The 22055-nt window shown below is 32.0% G+C and overlaps 2 protein-coding genes across 3 annotated transcripts; both read left to right on the top strand.

Annotated features, from left to right (window-relative positions):
- The first annotated feature begins 1098 nt into the window (after positions 1-1098).
- LOC101213729 (pentatricopeptide repeat-containing protein DOT4, chloroplastic) lies at positions 1099-4497 on the top strand. The gene is made up of 2 exons (XM_011661632.2): positions 1099-1332; positions 2611-4497. Exons 1-2 carry the CDS (start codon positions 1099-1101, stop codon positions 4495-4497), a joined length of 2121 nt encoding a protein of 706 aa, XP_011659934.2.
- Positions 4498-5612: 1115 nt separating this feature from the next.
- On the top strand, positions 5613-15113 carry LOC101215893 (probable serine/threonine-protein kinase At1g54610). 2 transcript variants are annotated; one of them, XM_004135603.3, is made up of 8 exons: positions 5613-6006; positions 6198-6643; positions 6793-7077; positions 7174-7491; positions 8569-8796; positions 12878-12978; positions 14248-14356; positions 14474-14749. In XM_004135603.3, the coding sequence occupies exons 2-8, from the start codon at positions 6266-6268 to the stop codon at positions 14747-14749; spliced, it is 1695 nt and encodes a 564-aa protein (XP_004135651.1). In that variant the 5' UTR covers positions 5613-6006; positions 6198-6265. The 2 variants fall into 2 exon arrangements, with proteins under 2 accessions (XP_004135651.1, XP_031741384.1); XM_031885524.1 differs by lacking the exon at positions 5613-6006 and having other exon boundaries at positions 6266-6643; positions 14474-15113.
- The last annotated feature ends 6942 nt before the right edge of the window (positions 15114-22055 follow it).

Here is a 22055-nt window from a genome sequence, read left to right as displayed (position 1 = left end):
TGCAATTTAACAATAACAAACAATAAACTTAGCTAATCTCATCAGAAATGGTATAGCATTTTCATAAATCAACCAATGCTCCCTCTAAAAAATTATAAAAATAATCTAATAATCTCATGACTTTCTACACTTTCCATCTAATCAAGTTTCGGGCTAAGCATGTCAGACCTTGTCGGGCCTTCCAATAATCAATTTTATCATCAAATTTTGAAAATTCAAATCATCCATCAAATGTTGCCGATTTCACTTTTTTCCTTCCATTTCAACTTTTTCCATAGCTATGTCCCTCAAATCCATACACGTCCAGATTATTATCACAAACCCCATATACGAGGATCAATTTTTGGTTGCAAAGCTCGTTCCAGCTTACTTGGGTTTGAGTTGTTTGGAAAATGCAAGGTGTTTGGATGAAATTCCTCAACCAAAAATTGTTCCAAAATGGAGTAAAAATATTTGTTTTGAATTCCTATGACTTAGAGAAAATTATAATTTAAACTCCATAACTTAAAAAATTAAAATGAATCAAAATCATTTATTAATTTATCAGTATCATTATTATTATTGCAATTTAACAAAATAATTAAACTTCAAATTGAAAAAACAATAATCAGCCAATAATAATAATAATAAAAACAATAAACTTAGCTAATCTGGTCCTTACTATTTCCTAATCCTTTTATGAAATGGTAATCATATTTTCCTAAATCAAATTGGAATGACATACATTTTCCTAAATCAAATTGGATTCTCCCCTCAGCTTATAAATAAGCCAATGCTCCCTCCTAACAATCCCAACAACAATTTCTCATGGCTTTTCCTACTTTTCATCAAATCGAGTTTCGTGTTCAGCATGTCGGGCCTTCCAATCATCGATTTCATCAAGTTTTGGAAATTCAAAGACGTATTAGCCACTCTCTCATGTTCAACTTTCCTCCCCAAATCATCCATCAAACGTTGCCGATTCTACTTGACTATGATAATAATTTTTTTCCTCTCCATTTCAACTTTTTCCATAGCTACGGTGAACCAAGTTCTTTCACCTTCTACGTAGCCCAATTGTTTTCCTCTCTCAACATTAACTCCATTGCTTCCGAAGCTATGGCTAGGAATATTTTCCTAATTGCCAACCAAGTCGCTAATGAAAACTCAAATGCGAGCTTTCACATTGCCGTCATCATCGACTTCATCAACTTCACCTGGATGTGTCCGTTATCTTTTTCGACAAGACAATTGACGGGAAACGAGGTGAGCATGGTGGAACAGAAAAAGATTGGGAATGATTTGGGTGATTGTAGTATTTGTTTGGATGAATTATCCCCTAGTAATAGAGAGGTAGTGTTAAAGATATCATGTGGACATGTGTATCACGAGTTATGTATTTTGAGGTGGTTGGATAACAGTGATTCTTGCCCCTTATGTAGAAGGTCAGTCCTTTTCCATTTTGAGAACTAATTTGTACTTGAATAATAACATAAGTTTAGCTCAATTGACATTTATATCTTTCCAATAACAATAAGTTATGGGTTCGAATTTCCACTAGTACTTAATGAGACATTTGCAAATAATGTTAATACACCACTTTACTCCCTTGGCATTACTAGTAATAAATAATGATAATTGTAACAATATGTTACTACAAATTTTGGATTATATATCTCTATCTCTCACTTTCTTTATTTTCATGTTCACCTCTTTTAAGTGAATCAAAATGTTTGATGCAAACTTTCAAATACACATTAGTTCATTATGATATTTGATTCTTTTAGAACAATCATTATAGAAATAGAGAATTCAACCTTTAAATCATATACTAACTATCAATTAACTAAACTCAATTTGAATATAATTATTTTTAATTAAAAAAGATTCTTTTTTCTTTTTTAGTTTAGAAAAATTTAGAATTCCTACACTCCATTTGAAAATTTGAAAATTCTTAAATAAAACTAATTCAAATTAGAAAAAAAAGTTTAAATTTTGCCTAGAAATTAGGAGCTTTAAAAAAAAGTAGATTAACCAATTCAACTCATATTTTGTGTTGGGTTAGAATATTGAAGAAAAATTAAAGTTAATTACAAAGAAGGGTTAGATTGACTCGACCAACCCGATTATATATATAAACCTAAAAAGTAAACCTCATATTGATTAAATATTGTATACATCAAATTTAAAATATAATATATATAATATAACATTGCAGCTTCAATAATAATTTATTCACACCCTAATTAATTAGGTTGGATTGGGTTGAACATTCCATATTTTCTCAATTAAAATGTATGTTTCCTAAGTGAAAACAAGAGTTAACGTTTCTAAATTAACAAATTTTCATTTGGGCCTCTTGGTTTAGGCCATCCATGCGAACTTCCCTTCCTTTGATCGTTTCCTTTTGGCTATGGCTTTTCTCCACCACTCTCCTTCTTCTTCCTTCTTTTGATGCCGCCTTTCCTTCACTTTCCTTGTTTTCCTCTCAAAAGGTTCATTTCACACACCTCAAAATCCTCTTTACAAAATGCCCTCTTCAATGCACAACCCAATCTTCTTCAACCATTTCTCTCATTTCTCCAAGAATTTTCCCATAACCTTCTATCGGTCAAATCCATACACGCCCAGATTATTATCACAAATCCCATATATGGGGATCAATTTTTGGTTGCAAAACTTGTTGCGGCTTACTCGAGTTTGGGTTGTTTGGAAAATGCTCGGAAAGTGTTTGATGAAATTCCTCAACCAAAAACTGTTCTTTGCAATGCCATGGTTAATGGGTATCTGCAAAATGAGCGTTATAACGACTGTATCGAGCTGCTTAAGATGATGAGTCGATGTCATTTGGAATTCGATAGTTATACTTGTAATTTTGCTCTTAAGGCATGCATGTTCTTATTGGATTATGAAATGGGGATGGAAGTGATTGGATTAGCTGTGTGTAAGGGATTGGCTGGAGGTCGGTTTTTGGGGAGTTCTATTTTGAATTTTTTGGTGAAAACTGGTGATATTATGTGTGCACAATTTTTTTTTCATCAAATGGTTGAGAAAGATGTTGTTTGTTGGAATGTGATGATTGGTGGGTTTATGCAGGAAGGCTTGTTTCGTGAAGGCTATAATCTTTTTCTTGATATGCTTTATAATAAAATTGAGCCTAGTGCTGTGACCATGATTAGCTTGATTCAGTCTTGTGGGGAGATGAGGAATTTAACGTTTGGAAAATGTATGCATGGCTTTGTTCTTGGATTTGGAATGAGTCGTGATACAAGAGTGCTTACCACGTTGATTGATATGTATTGTAAATCAGGTGACGTCGAAAGTGCTCGATGGATTTTTGAGAACATGCCCTCTAGGAATTTGGTCTCATGGAATGTTATGATTTCGGGATACGTTCAAAATGGTTTGCTTGTTGAAACTTTACGACTCTTTCAGAAGTTGATTATGGATGATGTAGGTTTCGATTCAGGTACCGTTGTTAGCCTCATCCAGCTTTGTTCTCGCACGGCTGATTTGGATGGTGGCAAGATTCTTCATGGTTTCATCTATCGAAGGGGACTTGATTTGAATTTGGTTTTACCTACTGCAATTGTTGATTTATATGCTAAATGTGGATCCCTGGCCTACGCATCTTCCGTTTTTGAAAGAATGAAAAATAAGAATGTGATTTCATGGACTGCCATGCTTGTGGGATTGGCACAGAATGGGCATGCTAGAGATGCTTTGAAGTTATTTGATCAGATGCAAAATGAAAGGGTTACTTTCAATGCTCTCACCTTAGTTAGTTTAGTCTATTGTTGTACACTCCTAGGCTTGTTACGTGAAGGGAGAAGCGTACATGCTACCTTAACTCGATTTCATTTTGCTTCTGAAGTCGTCGTTATGACGGCCCTAATTGATATGTATGCAAAATGCAGCAAAATAAACTCTGCTGAGATGGTATTCAAGTATGGTCTTACGCCCAAGGATGTGATATTGTATAACTCTATGATTTCGGGATATGGAATGCACGGTCTCGGGCATAAAGCACTGTGCGTCTACCATCGGATGAATCGAGAAGGACTTCAACCAAATGAGAGCACCTTTGTTTCTCTGCTATCGGCTTGTAGCCACTCAGGACTAGTGGAAGAGGGGATTGCTTTGTTTCAAAACATGGTGAAAGATCATAACACCACACCTACTGATAAACTTTATGCTTGTATTGTCGATCTTCTAAGTCGAGCAGGTCGCCTTCGGCAAGCTGAAGAATTAATCAATCAAATGCCTTTCACACCAACCAGTGGCATACTTGAAACTCTACTGAATGGATGTCTTCTGCACAAGGACATTGAATTAGGGGTAAAACTTGCTGACAGATTACTCTCATTGGAGTCTAGAAATCCAAGTATCTACATTACCTTGTCGAATATATACGCCAAAGCAAGTCGATGGGATTCGGTAAAGTACGTTCGAGGTCTCATGATGGAGCAAGAAATTAAAAAGATTCCAGGATATAGCTCAATTGAAGTAAATATTTAGTCTATATGCTTTGTGCAATAGGGAGAATTTGCAGCCATGTTGGGTGTCATCAAGCAAATGCTTGGGAGTTCAAGATGGCCATCTGTTGTGTCATATTTTGTTCATTACTAACTTAATACGGATTGGCTTCTCATATTTTATTGGTTTTTAAATTGCATAACTCTTTATATCATTTCCAAACATTGAAACTAATACCAAATCGCTTCACTAGTGATAGAAGCCACAAACTAATTGAACCAAACAAGGAGTTAATTCATTACTCCATATTTTCCAACTTCTACTTCCTCACTTGATGCTATGTGTGGTAAAGACTTCATATCCTTTCCCCTTCTTATCTTCCTTTTCAATAGGAAAGTCAGTGAAATAATTGTCTTAAAACAATTTCAATAGTTAAGGGTTAAAATGAAAATTTCAATGCAGGAAAGGTATAATTAAAATTTACATAACTAAAACATACTATAACTATCCACAGTCATAATTAAAATTTGCTTGATGTCATTTTCAAACAATATAGAAAAGGTAATGACTTGTAATTTGTAAAACAGAACGTTAAAAGACTTCCAAAAATATTATAAAAACATCTTTAGTTGAGTCTTCTTGTTTTAGATTTTGTCAACACCGCAACGTTTTCAAAATAGTAAAAAGCCAACATATCAATTTAGTCTAAAAACCAAAATGAACTTGACTTGTGGTATTTTCAGGGTCTCACCGCAACGTTTTCAAAATAGTAAAAAGCCAACATATCAATTTAGTCTAAAAACCAAAATGAACTTGACTTGTGGTATTTTCAGGGTCTCCGTTCTTAACCGTTGAAAATTTAATCTCTTACCTTTTAGTTGTATTAAAAAGCGAATAAGAAAAATATATATACTTGAACAAAAGGTATCAAGTATGTACAATGAAGCAGTAGGTCATAGGACTACTGATCCCCACTCTATCTAATGTAAAATAAAAAAAAAAGAAGTTCCAGACAGCTTACCAAATTGAGACTGTTAGAAATTAATTTTTCTGAAAAGATTACATGACACATATGAAGAAGGATTGATTCCAAAAGTGTAAAGTAAAGTTAAACTGTTGATATTTGAAGGGCGAGAAGAACTCTAAACTAAGGAAAAAGGAAATAATAATAATAAAATGCAACATTTTGGAGCTTAAGGATCTCAAAGCTTTTTTCTTTCTCAATTGACAGTAGAGAGAGAAGAGAGAGGGAGAGAGAGAGAAATTCCAGATTTGGATTTGAGGCTGACTTTCTGAATCGCGGAAGCAGATCTTCACTCTTCTTATTGGCTCTTTCAACTTACTCGTAGACAGCCCAACAGAGCCCACAACCACCACGACACTCAACCGCAAACAATCCTACAATTATGATGATGATTCATCACTTCATTTCATTCCCAACATTTCCCTTTTTTTCTGCTCCTTTTCAACTTTGATTTCACCCCAATTTCCCTCTTTTGCTTTCCCTTCGATCGTTTTCTTTGATGGGTTTTTCACGCTTCCTTGTTCTGGGTAAGTCTTATGCTGATTTCGTGTTTTGTTTTGAGTTTTGAGTATTGGGTTTTGATTATCATATGGGATTCTTATGTCTGATTGATTTGTGGGGGCTTTGGTTTTGGTGGGTTTTTATTTTTATTTTGTTAATTTACTTGGAAATTTATGTCTACTGTTTTTTTTTTTTTTTTTTTTTGCTGGATTTGTAGTGAGAAAATCTATGAGTGAACTGCTTCTGTTGGTTGCTATGGTGGGAGATGACGTTTAGAATTGAGAAATGGGGTGTTTGGTTAGCCGAGAGGCGTCTTCTAGAAGTGTAGAAGCCCCTGTAGATAAGGGGAAGAGGAATCAAATTACTGAGTCTCGTGTCCAAGGCGAGATTGTTCAGGAGAAAGAAGTAGAACGTGTGAGTGTTAATGTAGAGGAGCATGTAAACGTGAACAAGGAAGAGGAACAGAAGGCTGATGTGGTTCAGGATCGCCCACGAGCTGAACGGAGAAAGTCGAGGAAGGTTCCGAGGCCAACTAACTTGCCAAACCATTCCCAGGGAGAGCAAGTTGCTGCTGGATGGCCTTCTTGGCTCACAGCTGTTTGCGGAGAGGCTCTCAATGGTTGGATTCCTCGGAAGGCTGATACATTTGAAAAGATTGATAAGGTGGGGCACTCGACTAAGTAAGATTCGCTGTAGTTTCAGTTTGATTTGTTGTATAATAGGATTCTCCTGTAATGCATTCTTGTGTTTGTTCTTTAACTTTCTACACTTCACCAGCTTACATGCTTCTAACGTAATTGTTTTGGTGTTAGATTGGACAAGGAACGTATAGCAATGTGTATAAAGCTAAAGATATACTTACAGGTAAAATTGTTGCACTGAAGAAGGTTCGATTTGACAATCTGGAACCTGAAAGTGTGAAATTTATGGCTAGAGAGATTCTCATCCTTAGGAGATTAAATCATAACAATGTTGTGAAATTAGAAGGGTTGGTTACATCACGGATGTCATGTAGTTTATACTTGGTGTTTGAGTACATGGAACATGATTTAGCAGGTCTTGCTGCGAATCCATCAATCAAATTTACTGAATCTCAGGTTAGCATATTGTGTCTTTCATTTTTTCATATCCTAACTGAATATTGGACAAAAACTGAACAATAATTCTTTTGGTGAAAACGTGCATATTTATAGGTTAAATGTTTTATGCAACAACTGTTATCTGGATTGGAACACTGTCATAATCGCCGGGTGCTTCACCGTGACATTAAAGGATCTAATCTTCTCATTGATAGTGGAGGAGTGCTTAAGATTGCTGACTTTGGATTGGCTTCTTTCTTTGATCCAAATCACAAGCACCCTATGACTAGTCGGGTGGTTACCTTATGGTATCGACCTCCTGAACTTCTTCTTGGAGCAACTGATTATGGAGTAGGTGTAGACCTCTGGAGTGCTGGGTGTATACTGGCAGAGTTATTAGCTGGGAGGCCTATTATGCCAGGTCGTACAGAGGTAATTGCTTTCTTTCTGTAGGAGAATCATGATGGAAAAAGTTTATTTTGGAAGCTCTATTGTGATTAATTTAAACTAAAGAATCACGGGACTCGTAACAAAGAAAGGCAGTCTTTGGCAGCTCTATTATATTAACACTCCAACTTTAGATAACTGAATGTCTGTTAAGTTCAAAACTAGCATAAATCAGAATTTAAAGGATGAAAGATCACAGTTTGAAGATTGTGTTCTCCGTTCAACTACTGCTTTCCTAAGAGATGCACCTTTACTGAATTACTACCTCTCTAACCACTATTAAGATGAAATAATTATTAATCACTTTTTACAATTGAAAACATGCAACAATTTTAGGAATTTATGCATCATACCATTACCTATTGTTTTGTTAAATTGTCTTTAGCACCATTATGACTTTCAGTGGCCATACGAAATTGCATTATGTAAAGGTGTTGAGAGCCTGAATTACTGTATTATCCCTTATGGATCATCATGGGAAAGCATGATGTAATATCAGGCAAAATATGAAAAGTTATGCCTTTTATGGGTCATTTTATCTCCAGTTTTCATTTTAGTGGTAGGAATTCTTCTCTGGTTGTGTACCTTGCTTTAAGGTGCATGGTATCTTTACGTTACTATCACCATATTGGCTTTGGTTTTAGTGATCAGGTCCCTTGTATATTGCATGAGCCTTTCAGTCTTTTATAGGTATCTTTTGTCAAATTGATGAATGTGGTTAGTTAACATATATATGTCTCACCGATTGTCTTGCTGCTTCTACTAGATTCTTCTGTACTATCTTTTAATCACTGTGTAAATATTTCAATTTTTAAACAGCTTTCATCTATTTTCATGAGAGCTAAAACGTTTCAAAATAGTTCAGGATCCTTGGCATGGTTTTAACTTTTAACTATAATATAGGTCGTTCTCGTTTTCATTAACTTTAATCTTTCTAGCCTTTTAGGTTATCCTCCTCTTTTAATGTCATACCATCTGTGAAGTTGTTTCTTACGTGAAAAGAAAATTCTTTCTAACCTTCTCTATCGGCTGTGCGTGCTAATCACACTTCTGCTCACCCAGGTAGAGCAACTACACAAGATATACAAGCTTTGTGGCTCCCCTTCAGATGAATATTGGAAAAGAGCAAAACTTCCAAATGCAACCTTATTTAAGCCCAGAGACCCTTATAAGAGATGTATAAAAGAGACATTTAAAGATTTTCCCCCATCTTCTCTGCCCCTTATAGAAACGCTTCTTGCAATTGATCCAGCAGAACGAAAGACAGCAACAGATGCATTAAATAGCGAGGTGAGCTAAAAATTTATCATAATACATTTCTCATCTCTGGTATGATTTTCACTTCTTTCAATCATCTGTTTCAAATGATATGGTTTCATTTATTATAAATCTCGATCTTCCACTCTATACCTACCAATCAGACCGAATGTTGTTGCTTCTGTGCCTCATCTGGTTTAGTTTTAATAGGACGGTGTATTAAGTCATTTTCTTTCATGGAGAATGAAAATCCTTTTCGTTCATTAAGTTAGGGTATTAAGTCCTTTTATTGTAAACATTAAGACAGGGTATATAGTCCTTTTATTTTAAACATTAAGACACATATCAAGTGCATAAGTTTAAGTTATAAAATATTTCTATCTTTTCAAATGAAATTAATGTTTGATGTGAAATTTTCATGGCTTATTAGATATATATATTCTTCTGTAAACAAACTTGTGACCAACTATAAAAAGCACAAGCACGTGTCACATTCACATGTTTTTTTTATCATTTATTACTGCATTCAAATCAAATATGAAGCTTTGTTGAATTCAATATACTTACCAGTCTAATTTTACTACTATTGTTTTATTTTGATAATCTAAATTATCGATAGCATGAAGAAGATTTTCTTTAAAACGATTCCTATTAATGAAGCGTGTTCCCCTTCCCAGTATGTGCAGCCGATTTGGGTGTGCTTTCTGGTGTCCTTTGGGGTTTCTTTGGCTCGTAGCAAAGATTGTTAGATGATGATTAAGGAGGTTGTGTTGTTCCCTCCCTTTCCATGGGTAGAGTTCTTTGGCAGGCTTGTTTCTTCATGGTGTTATGGGTTATTTGGCTTTAGAAAAACATTAGACCTTCTAGAGAGGCTGTGAGGACTTGGAAAAGTAAATGGGGATAACATTAGATACAACACATCTTTATAGGCGTTTGCTTCAAAATCCTTTTGTCATTATTAGTTAGGTGTTTTCTTTTGGATTGGAGCCCCCTTATTAGATCAATGCTCTTTTTGTGGATTTTCTTTTCGTTGTTCTTGTAATTATAGGATCTAGTTTGTATAGCTAGAGCCCATTCTTTTAGTTGGGCCTCCTTTATGGGCTTGCTTTTTCGTATGCCTTTGTATTTTTTCAATCTTAATAAAAATTTTGTTATAAAAAAATGCATTTTGTCATCTTTTATCATCTTTCCATGTTGCTGATTTTATGTTACTTTTTGGGGAGCTTGTACCTTTTTTCGTTTGGTTTCCATTGCCTGTCCAGTAGGGAAATGATGAAGGTCATGACCCTCCTTTCTTTATTTGGAGATGTTAAGTTTAGGCAAAGGAGAAGGGATATCCATTTTTGGAGTCTTAACCTTTCTGATGGGATCTCTTGCAAATCTTTCTTTCATTACTTGTTGGATTCTTCCTTTTATAGAGTTGGGTTTTTCAGTTCTTTGGAAGGTGAAGTCCTGAAGAAGGTATAGTTTTTTAGGTGTTTGATATTCAAGTAGGGTTTCATTTCATAGAGCTCTTAGTGATATGATCATCGATCAAGGAGTTACTCCTCCATTTCTTGTTTGAGGGAGGGTTTTTTTATTGAGGAGGAGGAGGGGGTTAAGACAGAACCTTTTATTGTTTGGTCCCTTGTCAGTTTTAATGTTTTTCTCTGGGCGTTGATGACAGGTACTTTTTTAAAATTATTTGTTAGGTCGGAGACCCCTCTCTAGGGTGCTCCCTTTTGTGGGGTTTCTTAGCAAAAAAATATTTTTTGTATCCTTGTATTCTTTCATTTTTTCTTGATGAAAGTTCGTTTTTTACAGACGAACACACATTTGATTGGTGTAAAAGATGTTAATGATTGGTGTAAGGGATTTTAACTCACATCGGCATTAGGCCAAGTGACCTTTTTTCTCATTTTCCTTTCTTATGGTGGTGGGTATTCTTCTTACTAGTGAAAGGTTTATTTAAATGTCTTTTCATGCGAGGAGACTTGTTGTCCTTCTGACATACAGACACTATCTTCTTAAGTCTTTTGAGGGAGGATTATTACATCCGTTCTTTAGTAGGGAAGACCGTTGCATGATGTTGGAACATAAAAGATCTATTCAAGCAATATTTTACACGTCTGAGTTCGTCATTAGTCGTAGAGTCAACTGAGAGTAAGTGTGACTGCAGTACTGAAAATGTGGATGGACTTATTTGGTGTGGGGTGTGATACCGTTCTCTTGTTAATGACTCAGTTAGATCTTCCTTTGGGTCATAAAATCCTAGACTAGTTGTTTTAGACTATTGCAGAATGGTACAAAACCAGCTTCCTTCTTGAAAGAGGGTCTTTTTTGGGTCAAATGAGCCAGGTTTTCTAATTCAATCTACCCTTGGTAAACTGCTTTATTTATAACACTTATTCAGTCTATTGAGGTTTGTCTCTCAATTTTTCTATATATTAATGATAGTGAGACTCATATCCTTTTCAAAAGAAAAATATAACAATTATTCCGTCCTTGAGGTTTTGTTTGGTAAGCATCTAGGTGTACGAGTTTTCAAACTTAGCATTTTAACTTCTAAGGTATGAAGATATGGTTTATTTGATCATTTTCATTAGTTTTTTTTTTTTCGGTAGCATTACATATTTTTAATTAATTTTTAAACTAAAATATTGTTTTCCTTTTTTTTCTTTTCTCTCTCTATTCATCTCCCTCTATCCCCTTTTCTTTCTTATTCTCCCACTGTTGGTTCCCTTCTTTCTCCTAAAAGAGGAAGAAGTGTGGCGACACAGTGTAGGGAGGAAGGGAAAGAGGAAGATGGAAGAGGAGAAAGAAGAGAGAGAAAAGAAAAAAGAGAAAAAATAGTTGTTTTCAAGCACTAGTCTCTTTTCATTTCATTAATAAGAAATGTTGTTTTTGCTTTTTTTCAAAACAAGAAAGAAACTAAGTAAGAGAAAGCCAAACACACACACACACACACACACACACATAAAGGACATGACTAATATATTTACAATAATATAACTGTAATAATATGAAATAGCTTACGACCCCACCAAATCTTCTACACTAGACTTTCCTTCCTCTGTTTTCTCTCTTCCATATTACTTTACACGAGGTTTCACAAACCTCCAAATTGGATCCAAAGGCTCCACCTCAGCCCATGTTGGCTCTGATACTTGAGCTTATCTCTTCATCCCATCCACCATTCACTCTCACCAGAGCTTAATCTGCTTTTGCCTCATCCACCTTTGATGAAGAACTCACTGGCCAGCCATCCAATACTGTAAACCTTAGTGAAGAACCTTTTGTTGTCCACCAAGCCTTGGGCATTCTCTCGTCTCTCCTAATTGATCATCACCCTTCTTTGATTGCTACCCTACCATTTACTCACCTTCACCCCCTGGTTCCATATTTCCTTATCAGTTGTTGATTACCACCTGATCAGTTTCATTCCATGTGCATATAAGATTATTGCTTGAGTCCTATCTAGTTGGCTGAAACTTGTGCTACTTTCTATAATTGCAAAAATCCAACTTGCTTTTGTTGCTAATATAAATTCTGGATGCCTCCTTGTGGAAAATGAGAGTGAGGGGTGGTTCTCATATTAGATCTTGAAGAGGCTTTAAGTGCAGTTCTTAAAGCTAAAGGCTTTAGTACTACTTGATGGAAATGGATTCGGGAGTGCATCTATAGTGCTAATTATTCTATCATTAGTCATGGTACCTAAAGGCAAAACCATTCCATCTTGTGGAATTTGTCATGTTGACCCTCTCTCCTTTTGTCTTCATTTTGCTTTCTTCTTACTTTAGTCTCCTCTTGGTTCATACTGCTCGGTTGGGTAGTTTTGCAACTCATCTGGTTGGTGTCTCAACTTTTATCTGAACCACTTACTACTTGGTCTATAACCTATATCTGTTTTAGTTTGGTATTTCTTAACCATTACAATTCTGTTAGGTTTTTTATTCTTTGCAATGCAATCGTCTAAGCTTATTTTTTCCAACTTCTAAGGTAGTTTTAATCAGGGAAACTATAACCATTTGGGTTATAACAGATTTTACATTCTCACTTTCTTTGACTACTATAATGGGCCATTATGTCACATTTCTTTCTGTATATTTTTTAAACTTTGTCCATTGCAATACAGTTCTTCATGACAGAACCTTTAGCCTGCAAACCCTCCAACCTTCCAAAATATCCTCCCAGTAAGGAGATGGATGCTAGAAGACGGGATGACGAAGCTCGAAGGTATGAATGCCTTAATTTCAGTTTCTGTTCAGTATATGCCTGGTTTATTTTGAGAGGCACTGAGACATTTGCGCAAGCTTTTTTCGTGAGGTTGAGGTTGATTTCCAAACATTTGTTTTTATCTTTTAAAATACTTGATCATTAGAATACAATTGGCTTGTTGCAATGGTAGTTGAGCTGAAGAGACCTGTTTTTTCTGTTTTTAGTTTTGGTTTAATTTACAAGTATAATGCCTTAACTTTGAGGATTCTGTTTATTTACTTCTTGAAGTTTTAAAGTTTTCTGTTATATTCTTGAATTCTTAATTTGATTTGTTACCGGTAAAGGAGCTGAAGATACCTGTTTTCTCTGTTCTAGTTTTGAATTTACAAATATAATCTGAATTTTGAGAATTGTGTTTATTTAGTTTTGGAAGGTTAGATGCTGATGTGGTGCTCATTAGATGATTTAGTTTGAAATTGGTAAGAGTTGGCGCAAGAGCTCCCGCCAAGAACAAAAGCAACTGGGTTAAAAGATTTGGTTGGGTGGGTGGGCCATTTTAAAACTGAAAGCTCAAGTATTAAATTGATTTAACCATCAAATGTAAGAGATCGAAATTTTTTGTTACTTTTTCTTAAAGTTAAGAGTTCACTCTCCCTCTCCCTCTCCCTCTGATCATCTAGTTAAGAATACATAACTATTCACTAAGCAGATCAATTTTTTTTTAACTATGAGAACTTATTATAATTTGTATGCACATTGGGAAAAATAATTTAGAAAGGGGACTTAGAGCTAAGATCCAAAGGAAACCCAACTGATCATCTGATTTTTCTTTTCTTTTTAAATGGAAATCAACTAAACTCACCAAAATAGAGTTCAACCAAGGCAGTTTTGGTTTACAAATTTTGTCAAACTGTAATGTGGAAACCAACTTTTCTAAATGCCTGTACATGGGTGATGGGTGTTACATGACAGATATGTTTACGACCAGACAGTCCATTTTATAGTTTTATAATTTTATCTATCGGTGCTGTTACCACCATTAGGAAAAGAAAACAAAAATGAAGATTCCATTGCAGAAGAACGTGTCCTGGGTTGATTACTTGAGTGGCATTTGAACATTAGTACTCAAATTCTGTTCAATTGTATATAGGACTACTAAGAGGTCTATTAATTTTTGTTTTGACAAAGCTCGGATTGGTGGTTGTTATTATTCTTACTCCTCTGTGGGTTTGCTTTGTGAGTGTTTTTTGTGTTTTTGTTGATCATCATTCTATATCCATTTTGCAGATTAAGAGCAGCTAGTAAAGCTCAAGGAGATGGAGCAAAGAAAACACGCACACGTGTTAGGGCTATTCCAGCTCCCGAAGCCAATGCCGAAATACAAACAAATATTGACGTAAATATTACTTTGCTAAGTTCAAGATCATAGACAGTCAGCTATACACAGTTGATTATATCATTTTCATTGATTCATAAAGTGTTAAGCTGTTGAAATTGTTTTATCTTCAAACAGAGAAGGCGCTTAATTACACATGCTAATGCAAAGAGCAAAAGTGAAAAGTTCCCCCCACCACACCAAGATGGAGCGCTTGGCTTTACGCTAGGATATTCACGTCATATCGACCCAGCTGGTGTTCCTCCCGACATACCGTTCAGCTCGACGTTATTCACTTATTCTAAGGAACCAATCCAAGCTTGGTCTGGTCCACTAGTCCCGGGTGCTGGCACTGATGCTCCTCATAGACAGAAGAAGCATGTAGGAGGTAAAGGCAAGAAAATCATGGTCTAAAATTTTGACAAGATTGTGGTTGTATTGCCGGTTTGCTGATAGGTGTATCATCAAATTCTTCCCACGGTTCATCCAAATTGGTAATCAAATCAGCCTGGCCTGGTCTCAGCTGAGAAGATCATGAATTGAGGTCGTGTAGCATTGATTTTTCGGTATTCATAGTCGCGTTGACCAGATTTTTTCCCCCTCGAAAAGGGTACGGAAATTTTATAGATAAGTTTGCTTTCGAAGTGATGAGGAATTTAACAAAGTTATGTATATGTTGATTTGTTTTATCCCAAATTTTCCTTGTTGAAGTTATAGTGAGACATTCTACAGAATAGTGACCAATAGAGTAAAAAATCATTCTTAAGTCTTTGAATAATCTGCTGCCCTCCTAAGTTACTTTGTCGTATGAGCTGCGGTTGCAGTAAATGATTTGGATTTTGAAAATTATGATAACAAACATTTTGCACACATTTCATAACTCACGATATCGAATTTTATCCATCCTGAATGCTTGAGATCCGTATACAATTACCAAAGTGCATTGTGATTTTCTTGCTCGTTCTGGATACATGCTCTTTTCCATTTTAAAAAATCTCTTGTTATCTAGTTTCTCTATATATAAAAAAATTGCTCACATTTTGTAGCTCACTTTCTTCTCAAATCAAATAAATTTATTGTTATTATCACATGAGAATCGTCGTCCAAATTTCAACATCAAACAACCAAGTTTTCCATTAAATTTTTCGAACAACAATAACTAATTATTTCAATGCCATGCATAAATATTACTTGAAGTCTACCAATTACCCTATCAAATTGATGCACAAAACTCAAAATTTTAATTTAACCATTAAATGGATGCATAAAAACTTTAGGAAATAAATAAATTTCTTATGCTTAATTAAGTCAACAACTCTTTATTTTTTTTTAGAAAATGTAAAATAAAATAATTATTCAATTTTCAAGTCATATTTTCAAAAACCATGCGTAACATATTTTAAAATTAAATTTTTTAAAATTTCCATCCAAATAATAAAAACAAAATACTTTAATTAATTAATATTATTATTTTCAAATAGACTTTCATTTATATCAATTTGACTAAGACCTTAATAAGTGCTCTAGAAAAAGTGAAACAATTTCAAACCAACTAATAAACTTTTTTTTAATTAAAAATGAAAATAAAGTCAATTATCAAAAAAAGACCTAAATGTCACATTATTATTGGAAATGATATATTAAAATAGGTAGAAATTTGAAGTCTAAAAAATGGTGGATAATATTAAAGTATATATATATCATTCTATATTTTTTGTGAATTAATAATTTGAATAATGTGAGAGTTGATTTTTTTTGTTTGTTTAAAAATGTGTATTTAATACATAGTTGGAATTGTCACCATCTTAAAACGTGGCCAACTATTTATATTTTAGAGCCAACCAAAAGCTTTAAAAAACGTGGCCGACTACTTACTTTCATGGTTCCTATTAGGCTATTAGAACTTTCAACTTTCATCAAATTTTGCAAAATTAAATGTATGATTTGATTTTAATTTCTCTATTAAAATATTGTTTTCCGTTCTGTGTTTTTAATTGTTTAATTTTAGTTGGAGTGAGTAAAGAAATACAATATTGGAATATATTTTTAGATTTTATAGTAATTATATAGATAAGAAAAGAATTTTTTTGAAAAGGAATAATTATAAAAAAAAAAACTAAAAAATTGAAAATATAGAAATAAAATTAATCAAATCTTGATGGTATATATGAACTAAAATAACGTATTTTATACTTACTTTCAGGTAAAGAAATACTATATGTGAATATATTTTCAGATTTTAGAGTAATTATATAGATAACAAAAGGTTTTTTTTTTCTCAAATGAATAATTATAAGAAACTTAGACGGGAGATTACGTTTAAGATTTATCGAAAGTATAGAGCATAAAATTAATCAACCAAAATAGTTTTCTTTTTTTTTTTTGTATAATTTTTAAAATGTTAAATTTATAATGACTAAAGCCTACCTTAGGTTTTTAGGTCGTTTTAGGTCTTGTCATCAATGTTTTAAGAAACTAAACCATGATAGAAATTAAAAGCAATCAATTTCAAAATTTTTATTTTGTTTTAGAAATTTTACTATAAATGTTAGAAATGTTGAAGAAAATAATTATATATAAAAAAACATTTAGAAATTTTCTTAGTACGATACAATATTTCACCTAATGAATTCTATTCATATCAAGTACTAACCAAATTCATATTTTAGTATATTGATTCTATCAATTAAAATTTTGAATTTTAAATTATATTAAATATTTAGAAATATAATGTTTTATGTTTAAAATAATTTATCTATGAAGATATTTTTTAAAATAATTTTTTATAAATTTTAAAGTTGTGTTCATGTGATAACATGAAGTATGATACTTAGGTGAGAAAAATCAAATGATAAGGAACATGAAATATATATAAAAAGTGTTTTGGAAATTGAAGGCTTAGAGCTTATCCTCATGTGGCATTTGGACACATTGTCTTATCTTTTTTCTTGTTTCTTTCTTCTTTCTTTTTTGAGATAAATAATATCAAAAGCCAATTACAAAGAGACACAAAAAGATATGGAATCTTTAAAGAAAAAAAAACAAAAAGGACAGAGTGTGAGATGAAAAAAATAATAATAAAGAATACCATTGATGGTCTTATGTTACGGACTATTTTAGTCTAGAATATAATAATACTTTGTGTTCGGAGTGCAAACTGTTTTTGTTTAGGTAGAAAATAGTAAATGTTAAAACAAATAAGAAGGACAAGAGAAAGCTAGTGAATATCTCTAATAAATAGTAAATGTTGTAGTAAAAAAGAGGTTTGAAATAGTATTTACGACTATATTAGTTATAGATAGTTATACACATCACTAATTTCTAGTGACTCAAACGGTCATAAGAATCAAATAATGGAAATTGACTCAAAACCCAAGGATAAAAAAGTGTAATATTTTGAAATTTAAGAACCTACCACCGGACGAAAACCATATCGAAATTCTACCCTAATTGTACTTAGTTAACGAGAAATCTTAAACCGTAAATAATTTGAATTTAGGGTTTTGAGAATCCTTACATTCGAAGCTTTGATTTTTGTTCGAAGTACCACTAAAGTTGACCTATATCATCTTCCAGACTAAACACAAATTTTGCCGTGATTATAAAGGATTAAAAGTGATTTTAAAATGATGTTAACCATTTCAATATAATTCTAATAAAATCGACTTCGTTTTCGACGTTCGAATTTTCTTTTAGAATGATTTTGAATATGACAAAAGTGATTTCAACTATTTAAGTCAGTTCCAATACCATCGTCTTTGCCGATTTAGACGTGTTTATCATCGAAATAAATTTTAGTTTATAAATTGATGGAAGGCCTCCAAATAATGCCAACTTGGGTGAAAATGTGTCCACATACCTTTACTTTATACATGCTTACAAATAATATCTGCTCAATTCACCTGCCTATAGCTAACTAAGTAGATGACAATGACACATAGTCTTAGAAGAGGTTTAGCTTTGTCATGTGAATCCTAACTTTTCTTCACAAATCATTTTAAGAGAAGTACTTTTGGGAAGATTTAGGTTTTAAAGGTATCTTTGAAAAGGTTGCATATTTCAATAGTTGGTTTTAAGCCAAAGTGCTCTAATTACAATTCTTTAACGAGTGATTTTGCATCGAAGTGTAAAATTAACGTTTAGAGTAAATGAGAACAACGACAAGGAAAGCACGCCAAAGTCTTGCATGATACACGCTGAAAGTGACAACTTATGACCAAAATAAAATCGAGAAAAAAGGGATGGACTGATCTGGTAAGTATGCTCGACCTCGACTTGTCAAGCCTTACCAAACGCCTAGGGTTGAACATATATATGCTTTATTCATTTTGAAACTTTGAAACAAATCATCTAGAAATGAATCTCTAGATTAGGTACGAAATTAAAAGTTGAGAAATTTATCGAAACATGATTTTCAGAGTACTTAAAAATCAAGAAAACGCAACATTTAAATACAACATACGTGTTGAAAACCTAGTTAAAATTTAGATAGTTTTCAAGATTCGTGAACTAAGAATCCGTGCGTTCATTTAATATCTATCAAATTTAAGCATTTCTATCATGGGGTCATCTCTCTCTCTATGTTGTTCTTTTCTTTTATGAGAATGACAGTGACCATTTGGAATTATTATTGGATTAATTTGATTTTTTTTTTTTTTTTACATACACAAATGCAATTTTTAAAGCTTTGGAAATGTTTGATAAATAACTTAACAACTAATTTCCAAAATTAGAAAGCAAAGGAAGTTGATTAAGGAAAGTTAAAGATTTCAAACACTACATTTTTATTATATAATCATTTATAAATTTTTATTTTCTAGTTTTCAATTTAATTTTCATTTAATTGCTTCCTTAATTTTGTTCTTAAATTTCAACATTTATACTAATTTTATATTAATTTAATCATTTTTTCTTTCTTTTTTTATTAATGAGTTTCGATGTTGGGTTTTTTTTAGAAAAATTGCATCAGATGATAAAAAAATTTAGTAAAAAGCCGTTTGTAACACTTTTTTTTATATTACAAATATGACAAATAATTAGATATATCATATGGTTATCAGAACTATCTATTTTTAAATTTGCTATTTTTTTTTTTTTTGCTATTTTTGCGAACGTGATATTCGTTTTATTATAATTTAATATGTTTGGAAAAGGAATGATTTGAAGTAAAATAATAGTAATGAAGTTGTTAAAATAATGAGAAAAATAGGAAGAAAAAGTTGGTGGGAAAGCAATATGAGATATTTTCTCCCTTCAATTATTGAAGAAAGCACAACCTTACATACGTGAAGTGTCATCATATATATTTATCAATCATTAAGAGCCACTACTTGGGAATAAATAATCAATAGATAGAAATAGAAAATCAATTCCTATGTAACTTTGACTTGATAATTGTTTTTTCAAAAAAACAAAAATACTTCTAGTTGATTGAAGAGATATTTACTCAACAATGGTTGAATTCCATATTTTCACGTTTGAGTGGATTAGATATCAATGATATGAAAGATAATTCGATATTTTATTATATCATAGAAAAATAGCTATGAAACATGACACGGAAAGGCAACAAAAGTCTTTGAGCTTTTAGGTTAAAATGCTATTTTGGTTTTCGAACTTTGTATCTTGTTCTATTTTAGTTTCTAAACTTTTAAAAATGTCTATTTTGGTCTTTGAACTTTTGAAAAAACTCACTTTGGTTTATACTGTTAGAATTACAATCCCAACATCTAAGTTGAGGAAGTAAAATGGAATAACAATGTGCCAGAATATTGACAATTAAAATCTTGAAGTTAAAGTGACCCTTTGAGTTTTAAGATTAAACATAAATATTTATCATCTAACCCCTAGATTATTAAGAGTGATTATCTTATTTGTCACGCCCTAGTCATCCCAAATATAAAAGTCTACTCATCATTAGGTTAAAGAGTTAATGGAATCTTAACGATGAAGACTAAATAAGCACTTTTTAAAAGTTTAGAGACTAAAATAGATGATTTTAAAAGTTCAAATACCAAAATAGAACACAAGCCAGAAAGTTAAAGAACAAAATAAGATGTAAACTTTGTTTTCATTATTGTTTTTATTCTATTAGAAAGATATTCACCTTAATATTTATTTTTATAAAATAAATAGGTTAATTTTCATAAATATAACAAAACACCAAAATATTTACGGTCCATATAATAAAATAAAAAGCGTAATGATATTTTCATAATTTTCACTTTATTCTTCTTTACGTATTCTTTTTTCCTATTCATATTATTCATTTCTTCGTATTTACTTATTCTTCAATTTACAATATTACGATTATTTATGTAAATATTTACTAATTTCTTCGTTTCGGTCTCTTCCAGAATTTCTTCCTTCTTCTTTATTTCTCATGCTTTTTTTTCTTCTCGGTAAAAGATATTTAAATGATATTGGTACAGGAACTAAACAATCGTGTACCAATATCTAAACAATCAGTTGTTATCCCAGATAGACAGAGATTGACTACTATCACGAATAGATCGTTTAGACTTGGTACAAGATCGTTTAGACTTGGTACAAAGGTACAAGATTGTTTAAACTTGCTAAGAGATTATTTAGACTGGATATGAGATCGTTTAGATTAAGTACAAAATCATTTTTTCATATGGATTTATTGCAGAGTATTTTTGTTATTTCACGTTGTGAGCTTTTTTCTTTTTTAAATTGTTTCTATACGGTGTAAATATTTTCAAGTTTTGTTCTATTTTTTAAAGAAAAAAACCTCAAATAAATATATCTTATTTTGTTGAAAAATAGCAAGGGTTTTTTTCAAAAATAAAAGAAATTAATAAACTATTTACTCTCATAGAACAAAATCATTAAAAGAAAAAATTTATTATCCTTAATTTTTCTATGAAGCGTAAATATTTTATAATATGTTCTATTTTTTACAATTTTTCAAATAAAAAAATAATATATTAATTAAAAATAAATTTGAATTTTAATAAATAATAATAATTAAATAGTTGTACGCTCGGTAAATCTAAGACATTTATCAGTAAAAATCCTACTAAACAAACACAATTGTCCAAATATTCTCATATATCTAACAAATATTACTACAAAACGAACATATTATTATTATCTAAAACTTCTAATATTTATAAATTTGAGCATTTAAATATTCTAATTTTTTGCATTTTCAAAATACAAACATACCCTAAAGTAGTTAATGACGTACAAATAAACCTTGCAAGTAAATATGGTATTTACAAATGTAATTCTAAAACAAAGTTTTCTTTTCATCAAAAGATGACGATTACAAAAACGAAAAAAAAAAAGATACTTTCAATCCAAAAATTGATCCCTCCAACTTATTAACACTAAGAAACCTATTTTCTACTAAGTTTGAAAGTCCAACTTTATATCAACTTTTACGAAAGTGTAATTGTAACTATTATTATACTCTAAGATTGATTTAAAATTTTTGTTTGAATTTTTAAAAATATTTTTAAAAGTTGATTAAAAAACAATAAAAATAATAGATAAGCAGAGTTTTACCCGTCTAATTATTATTATTTAAAAAAAAAGTTTAAATGGATGATTTTTAAAATGCTAAAAATATTTACAAAATAAATTCTTAAATTCAACAATTCTATAAAATTTTTTATTATATATTTTTTTGTAAATATTTTAATTTATTTTGCTATACGAAAAAAACAAAAAATTATTATAATGAAAAGAAAAA

This window comes from Cucumis sativus, chromosome 1 (assembly GCF_000004075.3).
Source record: "Cucumis sativus cultivar 9930 chromosome 1, Cucumber_9930_V3, whole genome shotgun sequence".
In the NCBI taxonomy this organism is placed as follows: Eukaryota; Viridiplantae; Streptophyta; class Magnoliopsida; order Cucurbitales; family Cucurbitaceae; genus Cucumis; species Cucumis sativus.
The sequence above is the reverse complement of the archived record's forward strand: the minus strand, read 5'-3'. Positions and strand labels throughout refer to the sequence as shown.